The 13472-nt window shown below is 41.2% G+C and overlaps 1 protein-coding gene across 3 annotated transcripts; it reads left to right on the forward strand.

The window, feature by feature from the left end:
* The first annotated feature begins 750 nt into the window (after positions 1-750).
* LOC133496584 (potassium channel subfamily K member 13-like) lies at positions 751-11785 on the forward strand. 3 transcript variants are annotated; one of them, XM_061812341.1, is made up of 4 exons: positions 751-1254; positions 6293-6690; positions 6820-7053; positions 11212-11785. In XM_061812341.1, the coding sequence occupies exons 1-4, from the start codon at positions 918-920 to the stop codon at positions 11365-11367; spliced, it is 1125 nt and encodes a 374-aa protein (XP_061668325.1). In that variant the 5' UTR covers positions 751-917; the 3' UTR covers positions 11368-11785. The 3 variants fall into 3 exon arrangements, with proteins under 3 accessions (XP_061668325.1, XP_061668327.1, XP_061668324.1); XM_061812343.1 differs by having other exon boundaries at positions 6823-7053; XM_061812340.1 differs by having other exon boundaries at positions 6293-7053.
* Positions 11786-13472: the final 1687 nt, after the last annotated feature.

Consider the following 13472-nt stretch of genomic DNA (forward strand, 5'->3'; position numbering starts at 1 on the left):
ATAAAATGATTTGATCACACGAATACTTAGTTTTGAAATTGAATGTCTATTGACCTCTTTAAAAATGTCTGTCTCAGTGCAGTTTCAATAAATTATGATTATGGTATTAGGTAACAACTACATACTCGAGTATAACAACTCAGTAAGTCCTTTTAAGGTCTTGAGATTCCATCCCTAATCACACCCGTAACTTTATATCTGCAGGCATGACTGACCACACCCGGACATTTTTCAAATTTGAGTGACTGATTTTGTATTAATCTTTATGTGCAATACATTCCCTTTGAATCATTAAATTACAGATTTTTATTTAAGTCCAGTGTGAATGTTCAAACTATATAACTCCAGAGTGACAAGAAATATCTTGTTTCTGCTTACTTCGTAACTGTATTTTAATTTTTATCATTATAGCAGTACTTGGAGAGCTAAGTCATTTGTGAGCTGGTACTTGGCATAAAACGTTGGACAAAAAAAATAAAACGCTAAAACCGGCACAAAACGGGCAGGTTAATTAAATATGCATATTATATTTTGCAATGGAATTAGTGTTCTAAATCCACTATCAAATATGGCGCTGGTACTGTTGCACTGTTGTCCCTCGACTCTCAGTCGCCGTGCGTAAAACGTGCGCTCTGGGAAGGAGGGCGTTGGGGCTCCATTTTGGGGGGGCAGGATTCGAGGGCACCACAGCGCGACATCCACAGGTTGTTGCGCGTATCTCATCGTCTCCTCTCGTGTGCTTCAAGACGCGCCAGATGCGGAACTTCCAGTCATCTTTTTTTGTCTCCTTCTTTTTCGTTGCGCGTGACTTTTCGTCGAGCGAACCTTGAGCGCATCTTTCTCTGAGCCGGAGCGCTCGTTTTCTTCGAGAGCATCATGACCCAAACCCCTCACCCAGGCTGCACATCGGCGACATAATGGCATTTCGGAGCGCGTGCTGCTGCGGTTCGGCTCCAATCAATGAAGACAATGCGAGATTCCTGCTGCTGGCCTTGTTCATCGTGGTCTATCTGCTATGCGGAGCCGCCGTGTTTTCCGCCCTGGAGCAGCCCAAAGAGAGGGAGGCCAAGGAGCGATGGGCGCACAGCTTCGAGCTCTTCAGGCAGACTTACAACCTGAGTCAGAATGAGCTTCACCGCTTCCTCAGGAACTACGAGGAAGCCAATGTGGCAGGAATCCGAGTGGACAGCATCAGACCTCGCTGGGACTTCACTGGGGCTTTTTACTTCGTGGGAACAGTGGTTTCTACCATTGGTGAGTGACAAAAATACAAACTAACAAATAATAATAACAATATTGAATGAAATGAAATCATTTTTTAAAATAATGTTTCATTTTTTTATGTATGAATGACATAAATGCATGCACAGCAAAGTTACATTGCAGTATGTTTACATTTAGGTTTAAAACACGAGATAAAATTGCTTCCTATTCTCCAATTTTAAGACAACTACACTTTTTTTTATCACCATACAAATATCAAGGATGGTGTACTGTATGTGTACTTTTTTAATTAACTTGAGATTGCCTATTTAAAATCAGGGGAGCCTCTATAATTCAACAAAATCCATTCTCCATTTGGAAACATCCATCCATCCATTTTCTTAGCTGCTTATCCTCACGAGGTTCGCGGGAGTGCTGAAGCCAATCCCAGCTGTCAAGGGGTAGGAGGCGGGATACAACCTGAACTGGTTGCCAGCCAAATGCAGGGCACATCGAGGCAAATAGCCGCACTCACAATCAAACCTATGGATGAATTTAAAGTGGCCAATTAATGTTACATGTGTGTGTGTGTGTGTGTGTGTGTGTGTGTGTGTGTGTGTGTGTGTGTGTGTGTGTGTGTGTGTGTGTGTGTGTGTGTGTGTTGTGTGTGTGATGTGGGGGGAAATCAGAGTGGCTGGAGAAAACCCACACAGGCACGGGGCGAACATGCAAACTCCACACAGGCGGGTCTGGGATTGAACCCGGGACCTCTCAACTGTGAGGTCAATCCACTGTGCCGCCACATTTAGAAACTATAAATCTATTTCTGGGTCAAACAGATAAAAGAACTTTAATTCAGTAACATATAAAGACACATTTTAATATTTACAGGTGTGAAAAAAAGAAGGTAATTGCTAAATGTAAATAAATAATTTGCGTTTCATAAAACCTTGTGTACAATATGTTTCTTATTGTCGCTTGAGCAGCCATGTGTGTACCACGACTAACGCATTAACGTCCAGTTGGTAATGTTTTGCAATATATGGCTGCTTTCACACAGCTTCACCATCACTGGGCGGAGACACTAACCACAATTTGTGGGTCTTATCCATAAGATCACGTGCCAAATTCAATTGCAAAAGGGGCTAAAAAGCACATGAAAGGTCACCGGCAAAAAAAAATAAGCACTTTTTAACAGACTAAAACTACTTTTTTTTTTTTTTAGCACCAATATGATTTGAAATCGACAAGCTGGATGCAATACTATTCCAAACTTAAATATCTTATCTGTGTCAAGAATTCTCATTTCAAAATTATAAAAATTCAAAATGTGAACACATGAGAAAAAAATCTAAATGTAAATGTGTGCATCAAGAAAAGTTAGGATAATAATACATTGAAAAAATCAATTTTCATGTCACCTCATGATTAGCATATTTTCTTGGCACTGATTGCGTAGAGTAAGTTTGTGTATCGTTGAGATCCTCTGAACGGACTGCAGGTGTTATATCAGCTCGGTGCCGCCTGCGTGATGTTTCCCTCTTCTTCATCACAGAGAACAGCTGCTGACACAGATTCGCGCTACCAAACCAAACTGTGGCATCGCTTCAGGAATGTAGCGAGTGGTTGCCCCAATCCAACATAGTCATCTGTTTTAGTTTCCCCAAACACAGCAGTTCTGTCATCTCCATCTTAATCTGTACGGGTGCGTTATTTATAGTGAAGGCAAACGGGTTGCGAAGCAGCTCGCAATGAGTTTTCTGTGCTTGAGAGTCAATGGAGCACCACGCAAATTCAGTGTGAAGTGCGTGCGGTTTCTTGGAAAAATCTCGGTTTGAGAGCACTGTGCAACAGACTTGGCTGAAGGTGATTTGGCAACAGGGAAAGCGAGACAACTTGAAATGGTGCATTTCTGTCTCACAAAGGGGCATCTTCCCTCGAAAGCAATTTGCTGCATTACTAATCGTGTGATCGCATCACTGAAGCTGGAGGTTTAAGACTCTTAGATGCCGAGTTATGTCAGCCAGAAACGCCAACTCACATTTCCACTTTTAATCCCTCCACCCCATATTTCCGATTTTGCACTATACAATTCATTTGTCCCAAGGCAGTTTCATGTCAGTTTACATTCTGTCATTTTCAAAAATATCCTTTCTTCTTTTGTCTTGTGGACAAATCAAAGATCACTAGCAGTGGTGTCACTATTTCCACCCACAGCACGGGACCATGCAAGAGTGCTTTTGCTCTTTTTGTCAAGCGCATTTTCAAATTGGTGGCCATCTTGTACTTGATCATCAAAATTCAGATTCTCTTTTACGCACACAATTCAATTTGCAAACGTCTGCTTTTTGTCTGCACACAAGACTTAGGAATCTTTGATCGTGCAGCTCTTGAGAAACTCTGCCTCAGTTAAGTGGTCGGGCTGATTTGATCTTGATTTAACAGCAACTTGACCTTGTGATTCGGCTTTGTCTGTTTTGTACTGTGAGATGAGATCCCTCTTGCATTCTTCTCCCTTCTCCAACATGCGTTCTGATTTTTTTTGAACTTGTCCTAATTTTGGTTTATCTTTCAGTACAGCCATATTATCTAATCAATTAGGATGCATGGTTTTATCAATGTCAGTAAACGTATATACTCTTTTAAAAACCTCTATTTTGTCTTAGCCTTGTTAGGCACTAGCTACTTGAATTCAAGGTTATGGATGATCTAAGTGACACGGCAATGATCTTCGGTAAACTATAATTTGGTAAAGCAATGGTGCGCCCTATTATAGAATTTCTAGCTTGTGTAATCAACGTGTCGCAACACGCCTTTAAAAAAGATAGTGTAGTGTGTTAGGGGCTCAGAGGATTATCTCCGAGAATGCTCTTCTGTAGTTGCACTTATCACGTATCATGACTCTTGAATGTTATTTTGACACCGGTGTTTTTTGAAGTTGTGCACAGTTAAATTATTGCTCTTCATGGTAGCAGTGAATCTAGCAGTCTGACTTCCAATGCTCATGCAATTAGTGACACTGTGTTCTAATTGAGAATTTGTAAGCTGCATGTGTGGTCATGCCAGGAAAACGATATGTTGTTGAAATTAATGTAGACCACATGCTTATTAGCTGTCAGCAAGCTCACTATGTCAGCTGGTTCCATGCTGATTTCTAAACGGTCTCGCTGGCTGAAGGAAATTTTATCCCAACCAGATGTGGCCTGTGGGCCAAGATTTTCACGCATATGCATGAGATGATCCCCAAGGTGAAGATTTATATGAACCCCGTGTTATTACTTGAGCGGGGTTCAACCCTTGACACCTGACAAAGATTTTTCCCGCGTGACAAATTTTGCCATCCTATGATTTGATCCCAGAGCAGTCTATTAAACAACTTGTAGATGCAGCTTCAGGAGATATGACTGAGGTAAAAGAAACGATACCCATACTGCAATAGACGCACTTCTGTCTTTTTCTTTGACATCTGTCTTTTCTTGTTGAAAAAAATAGTCAGTACACTTTACAGTTCATAAAGTCAGTAATGATGAAACCTTTATCCACCATAGTGGCCACGTCATCTGTCAGAAAGTCCATTTACAACTGATCACCCAAAGAGCTCCTTATTACTTATTGACCATTCAAAGAGTGACAATTCTAAAGCCATCGCACCAGGGGGTGCTAAGCCAGCAAGTCCTTTCTTTGTGCAGTGAGACTTGTCAAGAACATCCTTTTGGAGGAGAGGCAAGGATGGACTTTAGCACTTCAGCTCTGTTCAGTTCGGTATTATCTGAGTATCAGGAACGTTTTTCGAGTCCCCAGGCAGTAAAGACACAATGAGTTGTCCGTCTTACACAGTAAGTGTGACTAGTCAACTGAATTGCGAAGGCACGTTCCTCATCAGACCGGCAAGAGTAATAGGAAGAACTCTCTATCCAATTCAAACAAAGGACAGTGGTGCTGTCTCTGATCACCTGAAAACATTCAGTGCAAGAAACATCCATCCCTCCATTATCTGAGCTGCTCAACCTCACAAGGGTTGCGGGAGTGCTGTAGCTTATTCTGACTATCTTCAGGCAGGAGGCAGGGTACACCCTGAACTGGTCACCAACCAATCGCAGGAGCTTGAAACATATGTCAGCTAATTCTTACCAAACTACATAAGCAATGAGGTGTGATTAAAAACTGTGAAAATTAGGAAAAATAACAAGAACAGCTTGTTGGTGTTGAGTGGCAGAAGTAAAAAATGGCTCCACATATCCTGGTTTAAGGCAGGTATTTACACCACAAGTGTATATCATTGGAAGGCAGTGTACAGGGTTCAGAGCCCAGTCAATGAGAGGTGTTACGAGGTGATGTTTTTGTTGATAAATTTTATGCTGAAGGTAAGTGCAAGTTAAATATTGATTATTGTGTTTTGTAATAAATGACACTTGACTGGTTTTGTGATTAATAAACTGTCTGACATGGGAAATTTAGCGAGAATATTGATGATAAGGAGGGCCATTCAAGTGTTTTTTCAAACAGGGCAGATTTTTAAACGTGTATCATTCCCTTGTTGTAATGATTTTCCTTTGATTATTTCCAATGACAGTTGTGGTATTGTGTGTTTCAGATGAATGGTGAGGGAGTACACGTTCCATCATTCTTAGATAGCAATACTATACTTTCAAAACATGTCAAAATAATATTTACAGTGTAATTAATACTCATTGTGCTGAGTTCATCTTTCATCTATAGCTCTCAATATCTCATAAATATGAAATCTCTGGACAAATTTTCCAAGGCATAACACACTTCATTGATAAATGAATAGTGACTAAATGTCACCCTCGTCAAGTAGGTCAGACCTGGATGGATGCATACATGATGGAAACAGAAAGTGTGATCATAAAAATGGCTGGCAAACCTATTGATTAGTCATCCCTTAAATGTCATTTAGTAAACAATTATCTTGTGCTCTAGTTTTGGTGTTGTTTGTTGTTGATGGATTATCTTGATGGTTAAACAAAGTACAGTTGAGTAAGTGACTGTAAACATTTAGCAACAACTGCAGTTATTGTAGGGTCTTCTGTATTGCGATTTTAAAGATGCGTTTTGTGTGTTCAAGGCTTTGGGATGACCACTCCTGCCACAACCGGAGGGAAAGTCTTTCTGATGTTCTATGGGCTCCTTGGATGCGCAGCCACCATCCTCTTCTTCAACCTCTTCCTGGAGCGGGTCATAACTGTCATCGCGGTCGTCCTCAAATCCTGCCACGAGCACCGCCGCAACAAGGCTCAACTCCCCCAAAATGGTCAAGGGGTCCGTGCAAGGTCAAGTGGAAAAGGGGAGGATCTTGCTGGCTGGAAGCCTTCAGTCTACTGTGTGATGTTCATCCTTGGAGCGGCAGCTGTTTTGGTGTCTTGTTGTGCCTCGCTCATGTATTCTGCGGCCGAGGGCTGGAGCTACTTGGACTCGCTCTACTTCTGCTTCGTGGCCTTCAGCACCATCGGCTTTGGAGATATGGTGAGCAGCCAGCGGCTCGTCTACGAGGGCCACGCTACGGCAGCGTACCAAATGGGAAACTTCTTGTTCATCCTGACGGGCGTCTGCTGCATCTACTCCCTCTTCAACGTCATCTCCATTGTCATCAAGCAGGTCCTCAACTGGCTGCTGAGGAGACTCGAAGCCACCTGCCGATGTTGTTACTCCAGAGGGGGTCACCACCCACACCGGCACCCCCGTCGGAACGTGGTGGCCCCGGGGCACTTGCGAGCCCGCAGTGAACCGTCCATAGAGACTGATGCCATCAATGAAAGCGAAACTGATGCTGGGCGCAGGATGTCTGGAGAGATGATCTCTATGAGAGACTTTCTCGCAGCAAATAAGGTGAGACCGTCTGTTTGAATGTAATCCCCATTTCTACGACCCAGCTTTTCTCTCCTTTACCAGTCAATTTATTAGACTGGTTTAACGAGAGAAGTAATGAACACCTAGTCAATAACTGAGTTTCACTGTGCTCGTTGTCTCCTTGTTAATTTTCATGAGTTGCTGACCGTCAGCCGCTAGTTTTGCTGCAAATTCACATATGTGACAGGTAATCCAGAATGGCGTATCGAATCACAATTCACGAACGGGGTCAATTATTGAGGTGATGATCGCCAAGACCCTCTGAGTTTTCCTTTGTTGTCTCTTGCTTGACATACCACAATGTTTTCTGTTGTTGAATTCTTAAAAAAAAAAAAAATGGGTGCCTCAAAATGTGCCTACCAGGGGGTCACATGGGACTACAGTGTGCGCAGTAGAGTTTTCTTTTACCCCAGCTTTTCGCCATTGCATCATTATGCTCTATCTGCTGATTTTCATCATGGCGTCAGGAATCTTCTTCTCTTCTGGAAAAGATCTGGCACAATAGTAAACGATGTCTGTCATCTAGTGGGGAAAGGTATTGTTACAACTCAAAACTGCTCAGTTACGGTAGAGTAAGAAACGTATTTATAATTGTACAAAAACTAATCGAGGGGCCTCTGAGCTCCATCATTCATTTTTAGATTTTGCGTGTTCTCCCAGAGCTTGCGAGGTTGTTTTTTTGTCAGGTTCTCCAGATAGGCTAGCAACTAGTACCCCCTTCTCACCCATTGTTAGTAAGGATAGGCTCCAGCCCAATGACGCCGATGAGGGCAAAGAAGATGTCAAATTGATGGATAGCTGTATTATTATTATTTTTTCTTTGTATTTTCCAAAGTGGCAAGAATATCAGACAGGAATTGATCAGATAATCTTAATGGGCTCTGGCACAAATCGTATCGTATCCTTTGTGCATAATTCGGTTTACCCTTCTTCAGTTTCGCGCACCGACAACTGTGTAGTCTTGATAAATGTCCAAGTATGGGTTTTTAAAAAAGACTGATTTATATCCGCAAAAGCAACCCAACCAACACAACGACATTCGTTATCTTTCAATGTTTGCAACATCACGTGTTTGAAGTTACTATGGATTTGTGTACAATGTTGAACTCGCTGATAAGTACAGTACATGTATTTCTCTCTCCCAGAACTTGATTTCCTGGACACCGTGCATAAAAATATTACGTTTAAAGGAGAAATAGACTGAAATTGAGGAACTAAAAATGAACTCTACAAATCTCTGAACAATGCTGGTTCCTCCCAATCTTGAGCAACTCTTCCAGACACTCAGCGGTGCCATCTGCTTTTAAATTTACACAAGTGAAACTATTTTCTTAGAAAAGAGGAACAAGCCATGCATGCCACTGCCTGTCTCATCAGTATTCCGATTATCCCTTAAACTGGAAGACAAACTATAGATTCATTTTCATCTGAATCATGTGAATCATAACTCCCAAGTGTAGCAAGGAAGAACAAATTAATATAAAGTAAAGTAAATGTGTTGTATGAGCATAATAGCAACAAATTATTAACTCAGACTGTCTGCAAATGTATTGTGTTTGAAAGTTTGGCTAATCTTATTGTTCAGTGTTGTGTGCAGTACTTTTACCAACATTATTTGTCCCATAACAGTTAAGCAATGCCAGAGGCACAACATTTGTTAGTATTTAGCTACAAACTACAAAGATATACATTTCTTTAGCAATTATCCTTATAAAGGTCCTGGGTTAGCGAGAGTCTATCCATCTGACTTTCGCCAAGACCCTGGAGTGATTGTTAGCCAGTTACAGGGCACACAAACAAGCAATTATCACAATTGAAGCAAAAACTGTGTACAATAAACCCAACATTCATGTTTTTAAAATTTGCGAGGAAGCCAGAGTTTAAAAAAAAAAACAGCCACTCAAACACAGGAAGAACATGCCAAAGGGAATTAACTCACCTGCCTTGACTCACATATAATTTTAAGTGATATCCCATTCCAAATCCATAGGGGTTAATATGATGATCTTTATTGACCTTGCTTTGTGAACTAGTGCAAAGACATATTGGAAAAAAACTGTTTGAATGTCCAAGATCTCTCGATATACTGAAGCATTCAGAGTTACTTTCACTGGAGCTCAGAGGCTAACATTTTGTACATCTCCAACTTTGTGGGAGCAGTTTCCTGTCCTGTTCTAAGATAACTCATGAATCAGTGCACAAATCAAGGTTCATAAAGACACAGATGAGAGAGTTTGATATGGATTAACTTGACTGGTCTGCACGATCCTGAACTCAACCCAATAGAACACTTTTGGATGAATTCGGGTGGAGCGTGAGAGCCAAGGCCTTCTCGTCCAGCACCAGTGTGTTCACATTCACAAGCTTAGTGGTTTATGAATGGCTGGCTGGCTTAGTAAGACTTCAAGAAGACTTTCAGAAGTTAAGGAAGAAGTACAGTCAGGGCGGGGTTGTGGGAGGTGGGGTGGGGGATCTCATATTAAACCTGATGGATTAAGAATTGGATGTCACTTAAATTCACATCCGAGTTGATGCATGTGAGCGAATACTTTGGGGAATATAATATATGTCACGACTCATAGATGCGTAAAGTGCCTCGCTAAGGATTATTCGTCACTGAAACATCAGAATGTATATTTGAAGACTTGATAGGGTTTTTTATGTTTCTTTTGTCATTTCTTTTTTTGGGGGTTGGGAAGTGTTTCTAATGTGAATTTCCTGCTCTTGTTCAAAAGTAGAATGCGCTTCTGCTCATGAAAGCTTATGAGCAAAGTGAGAAAATAATTCCTCACTTTTACTTTAATACATATTATCAGATCATTAGCTGCAGCTGGCCAACTTTTACTGTAGATGATTTAATTTTAAAGTCACCACATTAGCCACACTCTTACGATTTTTTTTTTGGCTCTATTTTTCCCTGCCAATATTCCTGCTCCACCATCCAATATGTAGACAATGCAGATCATTCAAAAATGGAAATGAGCACCCAATACAGCATAAACAATACATTGGATTTATTATATGTACATATTTAAGGTAATTTGATGTTTCACACACAGTAGAGATTGTTCATTGCACATTGATTTTTGTCCTTTTTTTAAATTTTCGTACGCCAAAAAATATAAATACGCTAGTCTACACAAATAAAGCTGCACTTCTTGAGCTGGGAGATGCAGCTGGTTCCTTGTTTAAAGGCAACTAAACAGAAACAAACTACTGCAGTTGCCATTTTCACATTGCATCCACAGCAGGACTTGAAACTCCACTTCTAAAGCCCAAGTGCTGAGCTACCGCTGCCTTTGTTCTATATTAGGGTTGAGCTTTGACTTTTAAGTGCTTCCCCTGAAGAATAAAAATGATGGTGTGTTGTTTCGGGTACAGGTATAAGCCAGTAAATTCCTGTGATCTTCCTTTTTCGCTTGAAAACCCCCTTTTCAACTGCAGTGCTCCTGTGTGTGTGTTTTTTTTTTCATTAACGGCGTAGAACTTGAAATATCTATCTCTCTTTCTTGTCTCTCTCTCTCTCTCTCCTCTCTCTCTCTCTCTCTATATATATATATATATATATATATATATATATATATATATATATATATATATATATAATATATATATATATATATATATATATATATATATATATATATACATATAAATAAATTGAAGGTGTCTCAGAAAAGTTCGAGGCTCGGTGTCACTTGGTATACAGTAATAGTACGAGCAGAAATCTGACATGGCAGACAAGGTTTTAACTAACCGAAAGTAACCTACCAAGATTTGATACACAGATTGGAGTGCTTTTGGTAACCTAGCAACAATATGGGCCAATTAGTCCTCTGCGAATAAGGATGTGGGGGCTGGCAGTGCCGTTGGGCTTAAACTATGGTCCAAACAGATTTGTTGTATTTTACACTCAGTCCTGTGATGTCCGAAAAAGAAGAAAAGAATTGATGTGTGTGTGAGTGGGAGGGAGGAAGAGCGTTGCTTTTGTACCCGTTAGTCACACTTTACTGAGGTCTTTGTTCATTTAAATGAACACGGGCGTGGAACATGAATGGATTGTTAGGAAAATGGCAGCTGCCAACACCTTGAAGTGGTGTTTCGTTCTCATCTGAAATCTTTCAATGTCTCCTGCAGGTCAACTTGGCTATCATGCAGAAGCAGCTTTCCGAGATGGCGATAGGAAACCCACGCCAGTCCGGCTCCACTTCACATCATAACGGCTTCTCCGGGGGAGTGGGGGCCCTCGGTATCATGAACAACCGGCTGGCGGAGACAAGCGTGGACAGATAGGGAGAAATAAAGTGGATCCAAGTGGATACAAAACAGTGTGAGGATGAGCCTAGAATGAAATACTGTAATCAACAAAGATCTATGCTTCCCTGGAGATCTGAATACTGCGCATTTTCCATTAACATGTGTAGACTCAAACAATATGAATTATGCATGATAGTTTGCTGGAATCTTACATATGGGCCAGGCTAAGTACGGTGGGATGTTCATCATGTGGAATTCAGTTTCTATGGTGATGGAGAAGTCCACTTTGTTCCCCTGTACCTAAGCTTTAAAGGTTTATTTGCAATAGCGGACTGCACGGCTGACTTCCACTGCGCGTAAGTGCTTTACAGAACAGTACATTCACTGTACAGTATCTCGTGTCCATTGCTGTAAACATAGATGGGAGAAAAGTGGCTTCAATAAAGTGGCTTTTTTTGGGTGTTGCTGGTTTCAGTCTTTTATTTTTACCAATCGGCGTGTCATGCAGAATATGAAAGACAAGTTCACACTAGTCTGATATAGGTTGCTCAAGCACATTTGGTGTTCCTGTTATTTAGTGTTTTGGGATTTATGACCCAACACTGTCCATGTGTGTGTACTTTCAGAGCAGGTAAGAAAAACAACAACAATGAAACCCATTTTAAAATACAGTCAATTTTTTAGAAATTCTGGAGTTTTTGATTACACCTGATAGCAGCCAAGAGGGTCAGCAACTGTACTAACATTTTTTTAAAAATACTCAAGCATGTGTCACGTCCCATCGGAACGAGAGGTAGGACCCAAATGCAGGAACTCGGAAGACGCAAGGTAGTTCAAGAAGAGACACGTTTATTGTATGCAGAGGTCGGGGATCGAGCAGGCAGTCCGGTGCAGCAGCGGTAGTTGTGACGTCGGGCGACGAGAACAGATGAGCGGACAGGCAGGAGTCGGTACACGGGGAAACAATCAACGCAGGCAGAAGTGTCAAGGAGTCAGGCTTACAGGGTTGGTCGGAGAACGGACAAAGGTCGGTACACACATGTTCAGTCAGGAATACGAGAGTGCTGGAACGGGACATAAAGCTCAACGAACTGGCCGAGGACCAGTCGTCACCGGGTCCTATATATACAGGGGATGATCAGCCCGCATGAGGAGCAGGTGTGCGCCTCCCAATCAGCGCAGCCGCGCGGGCACCTGCACAGCTCATGCTGAAGCGGCAGGATCATGACAGCATGTGAGGGAGCATTATTCAAAATAAAACCGACCAATTTTTAAAAACATGTATTGTTATTTTAAATCATGTTGGATGCATTGACAAACATGACCCTTCCCTTTTAAAACCAGCTTTTACTTTCACTGTCACCTGACCTCACTGTTGCCTTGTGATATGAGTTAAATTTGTTCTGTTACCACATTCAAAACTCAAAACAATTGTGTCAAATCCCCCTATTTAAATGACCAGAAATGCTGTTAATTTGTTCCAGCGACCCAAACCCCCGCCTCCAAAAAAATGTTTGTCGTGTGTTTTTAAAATCCAAAAGCGCACTCTCTAATTTTGTACTTTATGAAAGCATAGTAATATCATAATTACACAGAATGTTAAATGTGATTTAATACGTGAATTCAATTTGCTGTGCTGACCCATATCCATTGCGAAAAGGATTATAGCACCACTACTATTGATGCTATTGATAAGCCATTCAATGACATTTTCCATTATGTGTTAGAATTAAGCTAGCGAGGGAATTCCTACAGCAAAGTGTGTGAGTTTGCTGCTACCATACAGAGCTCGTATCTCTAGTTTTTCTTTGTGGGTTTTTATTACAAAACAAAATAAATGTCTTACAAATAAAGGAAACGGTACGTCTTACTGGTCGTCCACCCTAACTGAAGTCCAGACTAAAAGTCCCTTCATTATATTAAAGTGAGAGAGATAGAGAAAGGCAAACCCAAGCAATTATCTACGTCCAGCTGCACCAGGTTTTACACACAGAGCCAGTAGAACAAAATGATGATAAAGCCTCTCGGGCAGGGTCTCAAATTGGGCCTTTTACTTTGGGGCCGCTGGAGGCAGAATCTGGCTAAGCTTGGACGGCAGATACACATGCACGCACGTGCAATTTAAATTAGAAATCTTTAAA

This window comes from Syngnathoides biaculeatus, chromosome 23 (assembly GCF_019802595.1).
Source record: "Syngnathoides biaculeatus isolate LvHL_M chromosome 23, ASM1980259v1, whole genome shotgun sequence".
Taxonomy (NCBI): Eukaryota; Metazoa; Chordata; class Actinopteri; order Syngnathiformes; family Syngnathidae; genus Syngnathoides; species Syngnathoides biaculeatus.